Source organism: Xenopus laevis, chromosome 9_10L (genome assembly GCF_017654675.1).
Source record: "Xenopus laevis strain J_2021 chromosome 9_10L, Xenopus_laevis_v10.1, whole genome shotgun sequence".
In the NCBI taxonomy this organism is placed as follows: Eukaryota; Metazoa; Chordata; class Amphibia; order Anura; family Pipidae; genus Xenopus; species Xenopus laevis.
This window is the reverse complement of record NC_054387.1, coordinates 70,651,610-70,666,718: the sequence shown is the minus strand read 5'-3', so window position 1 is coordinate 70,666,718 and position 15,109 is coordinate 70,651,610. Positions and strand designations below refer to the sequence as shown.

The 15,109-nt window shown below is 39.0% G+C and overlaps 1 protein-coding gene across 3 annotated transcripts in view; it reads left to right on the top strand.

Moving 5' to 3' along the window:
* The window catches only part of ccdc148.L (coiled-coil domain containing 148 L homeolog), an 88,195-nt gene that overhangs the window by 22,983 nt on the left and 50,103 nt on the right, over positions 1 to 15,109 (top strand). For all 3 annotated transcript variants that reach the window (XM_018235799.2, XM_018235798.2, XM_018235800.2), the window contains one exon: positions 2,914 to 3,035. In XM_018235799.2, coding sequence (XP_018091288.1) covers positions 2,914 to 3,035 — 122 coding nt within the window. The remainder of the gene's footprint in view (positions 1 to 2,913; positions 3,036 to 15,109) is intronic.

Genomic DNA, 15,109 nt, shown 5'->3' with positions numbered 1-15,109 from the left:
AAGGAAATGGCTATCCGAGTATCTGGCATTCAGCAGTGCTCTCATTCCGTTCTTCAAGAGGCCTGCATGCAGCCTATAAACAAAACAAGCACCAAGGATCACACTTCACAAGCTTATATTTCTATAAAAAAAACAAAAAACACGCAGCTTGATTTAATTTTCTATACCGCTCCTACAGAAAAAAGCACAAGTGAGGTTAAAATAGGCACCAGGGAGTTAAGGAAATTGTATTAGAATATGCAAAGAAAATTCTCAGTGTATAAAGTGTTTAGCTTTGAGATTTTTTGGCAAGATGGATTGAACGCTATTGATTTACTGCTAAAGCTCATTGAAGAACCATTTTTAAGCCTGCTGGCAAGCAGATCGAAATTTGCAGCAAGTATATAATAATGTTACACTTCCTTTTGAATATAATCCACCTTCCTTGGCACACATCCTTCATATAACGGCTCGCAACCGTGTTTTAGGGAGAAAGCAGAAAATAAGATAGCCCTGTAATGATCTCTCCTTGCTGCTGGGGCTGCCTGGCAATCTCAAGCCGTACATGCTGTGTAACTTTGCAAGCAAATCCTTAAGGTTAAGAGTAAAACTTCTGAAACCCATATTTATCTGCAGTGTAAATTATATTGATGTAAATAATTCTACAGAAAGGCAACGGCTTTTTAGCAAGTAGGTCATCACCAGTCACAGGCCCAGTACGTGATGCTTTAAGCAACTAGAAAAAGAAGAGCTGACATAAACTTTGTAAAGTGTTCTGTGTTATCAGTTGTGTTTTTCACTTCACTATCTGTCCTACAGCTCTTCAGTCTGTGGATAAACTGCTAGCTTTGTAGCCGAGGATACTCACTAGCAACTAGGTAGTAGATTAAGGGGGTTATTTATCAAAGGTAAAATTTTAGTTTTATATACCTCGAATGAACTCTCAACTCAAATGGTTTCTAATTTAAGAAAAAATTTGAATGGGGAAAACCTTGAATCATCGAGTTCAACATCATGAAGGCTATTAACATCTTTAAATGGTTCAATGGACCTTTGCCATTGACTCCTACATGACCTTGACAGGTTTTAGATGGTGTATTTCTGTATTTGAGCTATTTACAGGGTCGGGGCATAATAAATCTCGGAAAATTTGAGAAAAATTGCTTTATGGTATTATCATCCAAATTATGAAAAGATCCCTTATTCTGTCTAGCTATAATCCAAAGGTATTATTGGGTGCTTTGTCCCCCCCAATTTCCTATGGGCAACAAAGCTTACAGTCTGTTCATACCTTTAACTTTGCTGGGCCATGCATTGCTAGTAAACACAGAGAGAGGCATAGAAACCCATAAATGTAGATTCTAGGTTGCTCTCTGACTGCTGTCACTTACAGCATTTTGAATACTAGGCTGGAATGAAACAGAAGAGAGACAAATCCTCCTGACTGATATTTGCAGCTTCCTTATTCTTAACTGATCTGCAACAGAGCAGTTTTGCTTTTTATATAAAACGAATGCATGAACTTCATGGTCACAAGAGTTTCACCCTCATTTACCAAAGATGCATGACTTTTACTCTACATGTCCTTCCTTGTGAAAGAAAAAAGCGATCTTCGCACTTTGTAAAATATATATATGGACAAACTTTTCTAACCTGGAGTGTCCGCCATTACCTTTGATTAAAGAAAAAAGTATTTCCATACACTGAAGTTATGAATGGAAAAAAAATAAATAAAAAAATTATTGATTCAAAACCACACAATTAAAGGCCTTTAATTGTGTGGTTTTGAGCCATTGAATTACATTTTTCACTAAAATCGATTGTGTTAGTTGAATTGCAGTTCCTTTTACAACAAGGAATCTTGAAACCATTTTTGGGATCAAGTGGAGTCCTAGACATGATGCATCAGTGTGTGATTGTATTATTTATGTGTTTGAAGGTTCAGACTGTCTTCACCTTGTTAAAGTGCAGGCTTATGCATTTTTGGTTTGGCCAGTGACCCAATAAAGATACTGTAAGTCTAAAGAGCTGCCATCTTTACACTGCCCTGAGATGGGCCCTGTGGAAGAGGTTTTTAGTGACATCAATAAGAAGCATCTTGTGGCGAGTAGCTGGGGTTTTCATCCATACAACAACTGTACCATTACCAATTCAATGTGAATTAAGCAACTTTGTTCTTCTTTTAACTTGGCAGTTTATACAAAGTATTGGAGAGGTGCTTAGTAAATTTCCAATTCCTTATATATTTATTTACCTTATACAGACAAATCACAACTTTTCTTTTTCACTCCTTAAGGGCGATGACAAATGAGGAGATTGGTCACCCCGCGATTAATCTCGTCTAGCATGGGCGATAATCTCCTCTAAGTGCTTCCCCAGCGACTAACATGTGAATTGCCGCTGGGGAAACATACTTTCAGAAGTAGCCTGAAGTTTCCCTTGTGGTGATTGCATGTTAGCCGCTGAGGAAGCCTTTGTAGGAGATTATTCGCCCACGCTAGAGTAGATTACTAGCGGGGCAAACAATCTCCCAATTGCCCTAAATCTCTTTTTGCTAAATCAATGAAAATAAAAACATTTCTGGCTTTTTAGATACAAATCTCCTTTGTGACACAGGACATGGTCAGGGCCCTTCCTTTCACAAAGACAAAGTTACTGATATGCACACAGGGTCCTTTCAGTAATCCCGCTGTAGTTCCAAGAATATCTAACACAGCAAATGTAGTGCTTTATGCCTTATCTCATCCAAACTGACCTTCAGGCTGGATTATCAGTAGAATCTAGGAGACCAAATAACCATTTCATTCTGTTTATCCCTCAGGCTGCTAACCCCCCATCCATCCACTGCTTTGGGGCCTAGGTCCCACAGTTTAGAAAACTCTTTTTTAGATCCTTCTGATTTGTAATTTCTCTGCCTCTTTTTCCTTGTCTTAGATAAATTGATTATTCGGATGAAAAATGGAATCGGCAGCTCCAAATACAAACCTGTTGACTATCAGCAGTTACGTGCAGAAACAGAAGCCAAGAAATTAGCCTCTGCTAATATACAGTTTAAGGTGGGTTTCCTTGATTGCAGGCTGCTGCTGAGTGTAACATATGGAAATATAACCATATTAAGTACTCCAGCACCCTGTTTTTCAGATTAAATTTTTGTTTCGCTGATCTTGTTTCACCAATATCCACTCATAGCCATTTCATCTGCTGTAACCTTAAGCAACTATAAATTAGTTCATGTATGTTTGGTTGTTTTGGCCTATGCACTTCTAGCACTGATACCTGAAACCTCTGGTTTGATTCCTGTGTGGGTCAGGGCACACAGGCAGATTCGGGGAGACAAATCTCCTCTTCTTTGGGGCGACTAATCACTGGCTGGATGGCACTCGGAACTTTTAGTTTTCCAAAGTCAACTTCGGAAAACAAATCGGTCCAAGTGCCATCCCGCCGGCGACTTACATTTTAGCCGTCCGGAAGGCAGGGGAGGCAGTTCGGGGAGATTAGTCACCCCAAAGTAAAGGAGTGACTAATCTCCACAAATCTGCCTGTGTGCCTTGACCCTGTCGTCGGTTTCTGACTTTGCAGAAGTCATTTTATTGTTCCATGCCTTAGAACTGAGGAACACAGCATTTTATTGGTTGTGATCAAAGAGCTTAAGGTCCTTTTCTTTTGACAGCATTAGGAAGATTTTAATTTACCCTTGTCAGATTATTGTTGGATAAAAATATACCCTGGCTTGTGTTTTTGTGTTTAAGTGCTCATGTATATACTATGTACATTTGGGTGCTTGCCAACTGGCAAGACTCTCTCTATGTGCCATTGACCTTAAAGCTCTTCTGTCAGGGGTATACACTGTTGTCCAAAGTCCTTGCCCATCTGCTGCCAGATGGGAAATGTAACAGCATTTAAAATAGAGCAGAAGGGGAAGGGTGCTTTGAACAACATAGTTCCCTAAGTGAACTATGGTGATAACTATGCCATCAGATGAAGAAGACTAAGCAAGCACTCTGCTTCAGTTGTAGTTTATTTAGAGGGAAATGATAAGGATGTTGATACGGTGGGGTTTCAATAATGTATACTGTATGTGTACATTATAAAAACCAGCACCATCACTGATCTATATACAATAGAACCTTCATTTAACATTTTTCAGGGGACCAGAAAAAACTGGTTTAAAATCAGGGAAATTCATTATGAATTATATATTGGTTGGGCCACAGAAAAACAGTGTAGATTGTGGGAAAACTTCCACTGCTATTTAGCCTTTTACCCTGTAATGCATTTAGCATCCCCACTCTCCATCCTAACTTACATGACTGGTTCCTTTTAGGTCTATGAAAAAATGTGAGGCATTCAGTTCCCTGTATCTTTAACACTATAAGAAAAAAGTCTTGCAGAAACACTTCATTGCTTGGCAGAGGAGAAATAAAATTAAAATGTTACTTAATACCCAATTTAATCTGTTTAATTTAATGATTAGATCAGATAATTGGGATTTCTATTTTTTCTGACTTTGCTTCTTGTGTAGAACTGTGAAATGTGTTGTGACAGTAATTAACACCAGCCTGCTGATATTCACTATATAAAATCTCTGTTTGAAGGGATACAACATAATTTGCTTATCTACATAACCCCCTCCCTATCCTGTAGGTTAGGGTCAAATTGAGCCTAAATCCTGCTGAAATACATAGCCCCTACTGCAGAAGGTAGCCTCCCTTTTCTGTTTGCACTTGGAAACATTGTGTTGGCTCTGGTGCAAACACATTCAGTTGATTTCAGCAAAAATCAGGAGACTTACAAAATCCAACTGGTATGGCTGACACAGTGTGGCCCTAGCCATAGTTGCCCAGGTCACCCAGGGCTGATTCTCGGCCTGTGGAAAAACACCAGCATTTTTAACAGAAATCATCTGGCCCCATATTTGTAGGACTCTTGCCTAAATAAATACTATACGCGACCACAACGGCGATCCATCCAAGTCATACCCCTTACACCAAAACATGCCCATTATTCACACAGACACCACTCACCCTGGTCTACAAGCCACACCACTTTGTGGCTTGCAAATCATTATGGTTTCTGTTTGGGCCTCCACTGCCAACAGGCCTCTGACTGACTCCTTCCTTCCCTGCTCTATTTACCTAACTGAACCGCCTCACAGAATCAGCTGACTTCACCATTTCAGATTATAGTACATCCTTTAGTCACATTATTTGTACCTTCTAAATGTCTGGTGGGGACAGTCCCACGATTTGGGAAAAATTGCCATAAAGAATGTCATCCATGATTCCCTGAAAGTACGCCTGAACAATTTGGTGAGGAAAGTTACAGCATGGGTATAGCTAGGGATAAATTGCTTTATTTATCTCTTGACCTTTGAATCTTAAAACACTGCTATATATTTATACAATGCCAGTTTAAAGGAAATGTAAATAAATTAATGTAAAATGTCTCAGAATGCTATTCTAAGCATTTTCTCAGTTTCTTTCCATTTTTTTTCACAATATCATTGTTTTGGCCAGCTGTTCACAATTGGTAGAAAATGAATGGGGTTATTTATTAAAGGTCAAATTTTAGAGTTGAGTTGTTTTACTAAAACCCCTGAAAAAGGTTGAGTTTTTGACTGAAACATACCCTCGAAAAACATGAAATTTCCGGGAAAACACAACTCGACCTTTGATAAATCTAAGTGTATTAGAAAAAGAAAATCTTTTTGATGTTGCTCTGCTCAGAAAATAAAGTTTGTGAGCAGGAAAGTGTCACAAGATGTTCCCTTTCTCACTAACTTAATCAGGATCATTTACTTACAGATCCACAGTATGTAAAGTTACATTGTGGATGCAATATTTTTTACCCAGAATGCAGTGTATTTCACATCATTTTCAGTGTCATTGCATTCATGGGGGAGGGGGGCATCTGCCTTACACAATTGCACTGAAAGTGTTCTAAGTCTGGGTGGTATCACTTCTGGCATTCAACATTACAATAAGATATGCATCTGATTCTTTATGCTTAACCACATTTCTTTTTTTAGGATGGTGTAACTAAAGAGTCAATCTATTGTGTAACTAAAGAGTCAATCTATTGCAAGTTCTTTTATCTCTGCTGGTTATTGTGACTGTTATTTCTATTGCTTTTCTGCATTGCTTCATAGCAATGTGAATTTTTATTGTACTGAATAAGAACTCAACAGGGAGACTAAAAATAATTAGAATGGACCTTTGAGCCAAAGTGATTTATGACAGAGGCCTTTGAGCTAGAGAGAGATACACATTTCCATGTGGATACATTGCCATGAAACATAAAAATCACCTTAACTATAAAGTTCTGGATGGTTCACAACTAAATCTAGTTGTTATGCCTCTTTTGGATGAGATTTAGGTGATTTTTAGGCCAAGGGGATTAGGTACTATGAGGATAGTTATCTAGTGGGTGCTACTGGAGCATAACATTGTTGCTGTTATCTGGTGATATGGGCAAAGTGTGTCTCAGTCTAAGAACCCATGACAACATATACCCTTAAATCAATAGAATGAAGACAGGTTGTGGGCACTAATATACTAAATAGGAGCCATATTACAGGTTTTTACCTGAGTACATGTGCATTTCCAGGGCATCAAATAGTGCCTGGGAAACACAGCTTTAGGGTTATGAATAGGGTTGCCACCTGGCCTTTATTTTACTGGCCTGGCCGGTAAAAATTATGGTTGATCCCAATGTTATTAATAGGGAAAAAGATCAATATATAGGAAGGTCAATATTTTTTTCAAGAAAAGTTTGCAACCCTAGTTATAAATGCTAATTAAGATAAAATAAGTGTACTACCAGCTAAATACTCATCAGTGAGCTATTCAGTGGGATTAAAATTCCTCACTACATTGTTATTTTTCACTCATCCAATTTATAATTCAGCAAAGTGAGTTAAACTCTTTGGTACCGGAGACAGACATATGGGTTGAGTTGTTATGTGATAGGTGTTGGGGCCCAGGCACTGGCATAACTACCTATACAGGAGACCCCGTGGCTACTGGGTCTACTGCATCATAGTCCCCGACCCAACTTTTAAGTTTAAAATAGCACTGCAGTGCCTGCCCGGGAGGTGCGGCACTAGCGGGTCGGGACTTCGCCATCTCCCGACCTGCCACTAACCTTTCATATCAAATAAGTAGTAAAAGAACAGATCAGCAATGTTCTGCCCCTGACAGCAATCGTATGACAGTTATGTCGTAGCTGGTGACAGTCTCCCACTGAAAATCGTACGATCGGCAATACATGCAGAGAAATTATCGTCTACCGACAGAAATCTTTTAAACTGTCCAATCGACCAAACAACGATCTCTGCGTGACGAAAAAGTCAGGAATCTCCACACACGGTCCGAAAATCGTATAAATCGAGGATCTTCGCATCCATGGCCAGCTTTACTTGCATTTCGAAATGCACCCTAAAATGTACAGATATGGGATCTGCTATCTGGAATGCTTGGGACCTGGGGGTTTTAGGTTTCCAAAACTGTATTTTTACAGAGGAATTTAACTGTGTTGAACCCTAATCCCAACATTTCTTCCTTGACGCTTGGGTAAAATTCGTTCGTAGCTAGATTCCCATAGACAATAATAAATAAACTGCATGCTGAGGCAAGGGAGGAAAGGGTGCTTCTAGGAGTTGCCGTTCAACAACAACTACATTTTGCACGCCAAAAAAGTTGTATATTGTTAGTCTCTGCAAATTCCCTGTATTGCTTTAGATTCACATTATTGTTTATTTCTTTGGACTGATTTACATTTGATACATGTACATATGTACTGAGAGCAAAGCAAAATCTGCATTGTGTTAATGCAGCTGCTGTAATCATGTCTCTCAACAAATTCAGCGGGACCCAAGCCAGAGCAGATGTGGAAATTGCTGGTGGAGATGTCTGAGATTTCAAGTTCATTTGGGTAAAAGCTGACAGAAGAGGTTTCTGAGCTTGGGCTGGTGAAACTTTAATGATTTCTAGTCATGAGATGCAACTCACAGTCAGAGGAGGAAAATTGTTTAGTAACAGGCAACTGTAAGAACAGATTTTATATTACACCAGGTGCAGTGGGCCACTATTTACTTAAGTGTTCATTTTAGAAAAAAATTAAGGAACAACATTTAGGGGGTTATTTATTAAAGGTCTAGTTTTAGAAGTTTGTGAGGTTTTTCTTATACCTCAAACGAACTAACAACTCAAATGTTTGCTAATTTAAGAAAAAACCTCAAATGGGAAAAACCCGAATCAGTGAATTTGGGGATAAAAACCTAAAAACTTAAATTAATCGAGTTTTCTGTAGTTTTCGAGTGAAACCCACTGAAAAAAAACCCAAACATCGTGAAGGCTAATAACATCTTCAAATGGTTTGAGACCTCTGCCATTGACTTCTACTTGACCTCGGCAGGTTTTGCTGGAGTATTTTTGGATTTGAGCTATTTCCAGCTACGGGTATAATAAATCTCGAAAAATTTAAGTTTTTTACAAAACCTGAACATTTTTGTTTTTGACTGAAAACTACCTTTAAAAAACTTGAATTTTTCAAGAAAAAGCAACTCAACCTTTGATAAACCTGCTGTTAAAGAGATACTGACAGCAGAAAATTTACCTTTTTTACATCTACCATAGGAATTGACTTTGCATGCTTATTATAATTTTGCCATAACGTTATTTGCCCAATGCTTTTACGTTACCTATCTGACTCCCTGTGATCGCCTTTGAGGGGGATGCCATATTTGTGCTGCAGGAGTCTTTAAGCCTTTAACAGGCTGAGACGGGACAGTCAGTTTGACAAAACAGTCAGGTTTAGGAACTTCGACTAACAATTACTTACAAAAACAAACCTCTCAACAAAATACAATCTGCATGACCTATAGGTAACTTTTAATGTACATTCATATTTTAAAGACGTTTTTAAGTGTAAGTATCACTTTAATATCAGTCCATGATACACAGCAAATCTGAAGTGCCACCAAATATATTGCATCTGCCCAAAATATTTGTATATAGATGTGACGTGGCACATCAGCACCAACAAGGACAATGAGCATTTTTTTAATTAACTTCCACAGGGTATGGTGTAAAGATAGCCATACACCTTAATATCCGCTTGTTTGGCAACATATCGATGTGATGTGGCACATCAGTAAAAATGTGGCCATACACCAAGATCCACTTATTTGGTGGACCTTTGCCCAATATTGCCACCTTTTGCTGTCCGATATTGGACTTTTCTGATTGTTTGGCATTCAGATCATAATAGACAGCAATGTAGGCCATCAGGAGAGCACCAAATCAATGAGCCCATATTGTTCTCGCCCCAACAGGATATTTAGACCTGTCTGATCAATATCTGGCTGAATTTTGGACAGATATATATCAGATAGGCCATTTCATTGACTGAATTGGCCCACTGTATTAGTGGCTCTGTTGGTCAACAATTCTCTTGTTTGGTGAAAGGAGCAGATCTTACCATGTATGGCCTGATTCCAAACAACCTTCCCATAATTATGGTTTAACCTGTAGATCAACAGGAGTTAAATGGCCATAGCTTGGATCACCTAACTTTGTATACATAAGGGGGACCTAAAGTTTGACATAATATGTAGCAACATGCTTTGGGAATATGGTGCATGGTCTGATTGTGCACATTTTGTCACCTAAAGGTGGCCATAGACACACAGATCCGATCGTACGAATCGAGGATTCGTACGATTTTCGGATCGTGTGTGGCGTGTGCCGACATCTTTCGTCCGGCGGAGATCGGTCGTTTGGTCGATCGTTCAGGTTTGATTTTGACCCGACCGATCCCGCCGGAGCTCATGGCACATCGTAATCTGATCGTTCGGCCGTACGGCCGAACAATCGGATTACCCCCGATATAGCCATGCCTGTTAATGGCATATCGGGGAAAGATCCGCTCGTTTGGCAACATCGCCAAACGAGCGGATCTTTGCATCTATGGCCACCTTAAGTGTTTTATATTTCCAGGATTTCTGATCTGCAAGTGAACCAAATGCTATTGCCTATTATGAATGTGTCGCACTAACTGGCAAGTATCTAGCTAGTCTCTAGTTACTCTAGAAGCCAAATTATCTCACAGTGCTTGGGAACAAAAGCACGCAAGGGTAAGAAATCCCCTCAGGTCTTCTGCCAGATTATCCCACACAAAGGTGCATTGTTGATGGAACTGTGGATTCATTTAGTTTTTACAAGCCTATGGGCCTCTTCTGATTTAATAATACTCTACAAGTATTTACATCTGTCAAATTACCCAGACAAACAGTATTAATATTCCTATTGTACAGAGACATTTTCCCAGCCAATCTGTTTTATATGTATGTTGCTATTGGCATATTTGCACTTGCACAGAATTTTACAAATTAACCAAATCAAATGTTAATAATACTGTAATAATGCATTGCAAGGCAAGAAGTGTGTTTTGTAAGATATTCTAGCAATTAAATATAGAGCATTACAGTATTTACAAATAAAGTACACTGAAATTTCCTTGAAGAAAGTTATTTTAAAAATACATTTGCATGTTGACATTTAACAAAATAAATCCCATGAACAAAAATATTAAAATCACAAAATTAATCTTCAGAACACAAATACTCTGTATTTACAAAATAAGTTGTTTAATGAAATTGATCTTTTATTACACAAAATCAATGTTGTAGCTTGAGCTACTGTTCTAAAACTATTCTTTTAAGAAGAAAAAATATATAGAAATACAGAGTGTCTGTTATATTCACACAGTAGGCATCATTTACAGGTGCAGTACTCGGCACAGAAACAAGTGCAAAATTGAGCCAAAAAAAGCAATTCATAGTGGTGCTTGTACCTATATATTTTTACAGGCACTCCGATGTATGTCATCTGAATCACACACAATTATTGATACTGCACACTTTGGCACACCAATATTGACGATAACACAGCCTGCTCCAGATTTATTAGAAAGCTGCAGGTTTTGTGCCTTTACAAGTTTTGCAACTGGCATAGATAGACTAGAAATGCTAGAATACACATCGTATCTGAAAAATCCAAATTGTGCCAATATTTTGCCGTTTACAATCAGCACCAGCTCTAATATATTTTGTGATTTGAAAATTAATTCCATGAATACAATATACATTTCTATGCACAAAATGAACTTTGTCAGCAAAAATGCATTCTGTGAATAAAAAAAAAAAAATTCTTGGTATCATATATAAAATAAATTTTGGAAAACAAAAACCTCTAGAAACTAAAGTTTTTGTGTTCACAAAATTAACTCTGTGCTGGGAAAATTTGGTTCCACAACAATTTTGTCTTTACATGATTAATATTGTGACCATAAAATGATTTATGTGTTCAAATAATCCATTTTGTTATTACAAAACGTTTGGCGTTCACATAATTATTTTTGCAGGGTCAATATTAACGTTGTGTAATAAAAATACTTTGCATAAATTCTTAGTTTAAAAATGCATTTTGTGTTTGTCAAGTGCACGCACACAGTTGCATCTAAAAATACTTTTTTCTCATTTTAAAACTTTATGAAAATTAATATTTGTAATCAGCATTAATACCTCATGTAGGACTCCTCGCATTAGCTCAAGATCAGACCTTTTAATTCATGAATCATTGATCCACCCTTTTGGGCAACTGTTAGACAATTGGCTTTAGGTTAACAGTAACCATTGTTACCACTCAAATTGCCAAGCAGTAGTACAAATGCCCCAGTGTCAAGTAGATTCTATCAGCCAAATGGAACAAAATTTTACCTAGTATGGCTAATCTTGGCTAATAATTTTATCTGTTAATTGCAGTAGTGTAGTAGTTATAATTGATCTGTATTATAACATGGATATAGAGAGCGAGCACAGTACAATAAATATAGAATGTTATGCAACCGACCCAGTGTATTATAGAAACGCAGTGCCGTGCCATTAAAGACTGTGACCAGCTGTGTGCAATTATAAAGAATTATAGAAAAGAATGCGAGAATCATTTCTCTTTTAAGTGCATTCTATGCCAATTAAGGATTTAATGCTAAAGAGAAAAATAAAGCTGGACAAAGCTGAAGCGCAAAGTGGAATATTTCTGCCTGCTGTGCTAGCGATCATTTAGCAAGTACACTTGACATTAAGAGTCCATTAAAGTCCATCTTGGGAAATATGGCAGAGTGAATGATTCCAACGTAAAATGTCTTTTGTGTGATGCTATTTTGTCCACCTTTACCCATCTAATAGGTGTAATATAGGGGGGTAAATGGTGTGGTTACAATGCAGCAATATAATTAGGCACACATTTGTGCCGGTATTCCCAGTCGAAAATTCAGGGTGGTAAAAACTGCACCCAAAGTTTCTTCAGATTTACTGTAGACTATGCGAGCAGAAACTATCTTTTTCACGCACTTTTTAGGACCATGACACATGGGACATTTGGTTGCCTGTGATAAACCTGGGCTACTGTGAACAGAACGTCTCTAATTTCCTTCCCACCAGCAGGCCAGCAGTTCTATAAATTGCCAGTGGAAAGACGTATGCGGCACAAAGTAGCCTGAAGTTGTCTTATGAAGCAGCTTCCAGCTATTTCGGAAACTGTAAACAAGTCTTTCCACCAGCAATGTACTTTTCTGCTGGTGGGAAAGAAATTAGGGATGTTTTGTAGCTCTCATTCCATGTGTCATTGCTTGAATAATATGTGTTCATACCAGTGGGAAGGGAAATTATATATAGAATAATAAAAACTTGAACTGGTCATCTTTCAGCACAATAATGTCCCAAAAGTAACATAAGACCAAAGTAACAGAAGAGTGGTTCAAGAAACATTAAGATCAGGGGCACATGTGTGAGCTCAGAGAGGACAGACCGTCTGGGTGGTTTCACATTATAATTCCACCACACCATCACAAACTCGCCCAATGCTGCCAGGATAGACTCAGGGATGTCCAAGGCTTCTCAAAGGCAATGGAAAGGAGGTCAGAGTACGCCCAAAAGCTTTTTCTCTCAAGTGGATCCCAGCCTCCTGAACCCAAGATGGCAGAGGACTCGGGCCCAGGCGATATGACCGAGCAGGCTCCCTCCTCGCCTTCACAGCAATCTCACAGGATTTTCATAGCCTGGCAAAGGGGTACTCACTGGACGCAGTATTGTTGAGCAAGATCAAATTGTTGCTTCAGACAGAGCTTGCAGCCACGGGCAAATCTATAACTACTGTATATACTCGAGTATAAGCCGACCGAGTATAAGCCGAGGTACCTAATTTTTCCTAGGAAAACTGGGAACTGTATTGTCTCGAGTATAAGCCTATACTATATACTTGCTATATAAGTGATCTGACCTCTGCATGATGAGATCCCTTTTCCTCTTTATAGCTGTGCTGTGGACAAAGGTACCTTGTCTCCTGTTGTGCACTATTAAAAAACTGCCGTCGCAGAAAGTTCTGAGACTATTGTGAGCCTTTAGAATTGTTCCCAGCTCTGTACGTCTTATTCCATTCACTGTGATGCACGTCTATCTCTCGATGACGTCAGACACGCGCCGCACGCTAAGTAGCGTTACTGCATTTGGCCCTTGCATTGTGATGTCAGATGCGGGGCGCTTCATTCTTCACGCCACTAAGTGAAACACGCGCTGAAGAATGTTGCCAATGTCTGGGACCAATAGAGGAAAGAAGGGAGGCTGTGTTAGCGCTCCCTTCCTATACTGTGGCGTTACTTATTGTAGCCTGTGTAAGGTCACATTGAGGGTTCCGAAAAGGGTGCTGTAATAGCCACCGTGCATGAGTTAACATATACCGAATGTAGCGTTGCCCATAACTTGCTGACTCGAGTATAAGCCGGAGTAGACTTTTTCAGCACATTTTGGGTGCTGAAAAACTCGGCTTATACTTGAGTATATACGGTACGCAAGTTATGGCTGAGATTAAAGAATTAGGCCAACTCACTGATACGTTGGAAGCAAAAATGGACGATCTGATATATCAGGTTAATGGACATGATAATTTAATGGTACACATACAACTTATACCCAGCAATCAAGCTCTCCACCTAGATCTCTGCAACCCAATTTGGTCCACTGGATCGACCCAAAAAGATGATATTACACTCTTTTTGTGGTGGAACTGATATGATTTGATTTAAAATTGGTAATAACAGCGACACCATTCCAGCCGTAAGGAATGGCTCCCCACAATCCAAGACACCACTCACCTTTCCCCATAATATTGGGACGCCAAGGTGGTTCTTGCAAGGCATAAGCACATCAGTTCCCAGGTTCACTGTTTTGGAACTGAATTGGAAAAAAGCATTTGGAAGGTGAACAACCCCTTTAATTATCCAGATCTGTTACAAAAAATACGCCAGACCCTCTCCCATTGGAAAGATCCCCTGGTCTCATGAACAGGTAGAATTCAAGCAGTTAAGATGGTAATATCGGTAATATTACCAAAAGTTATCTATTACCTATCCGCTTTACCATTGACTCCCAAGCCAGAATTTTTCCAGTCCTTAAATAAAATATGCTGTGAATTTATCTGGAATAGAGTTAAACCTCAAATAGCCAAGAAATATATGACCTGGCACAACACTAAAGGAGGACTGTGGGTTTCTGACTTTAAGAAATATTTTATAGCAGCCCAGTTAAGCCATATGGCTAAATGACATATCACACTAAAACCCACTGGACGGAGCAGAGCTGACTGAATGCTCAATTTCTAACTTGTTATGGATTGCTAAAACATTAAGACCCAAAGCCCAAAACAAGCCCTAACAATAGATATTACACTCTAAAATCTCTTCATGCCCCATTACTAGGTTGGACCCTAAATCCTGCCTTCCCTCCAGGGAAGACAGATACATTAACCTGGTGGTACTGAGCTGGCCTGGGCAGAATTTGGGATTTGACCAAATCTGGGTCATTGCCGTTGGCCACAGTTCTGAAAGAAAAACTCCATATTCCCCCAGAGGAAATGCTCAGCCTAGCTCAAATTCATCATTATGTGTCTTCCCTCTTGAACAGGACAGACAGAGGTGCCATGTTTAACCCAATTTGAACACATATGTATCTCTAAGTCTCAAGGCCCAAAAGTGTTTCAGTACTCTACAGGGATTTGATCTGACATTGAGAGTT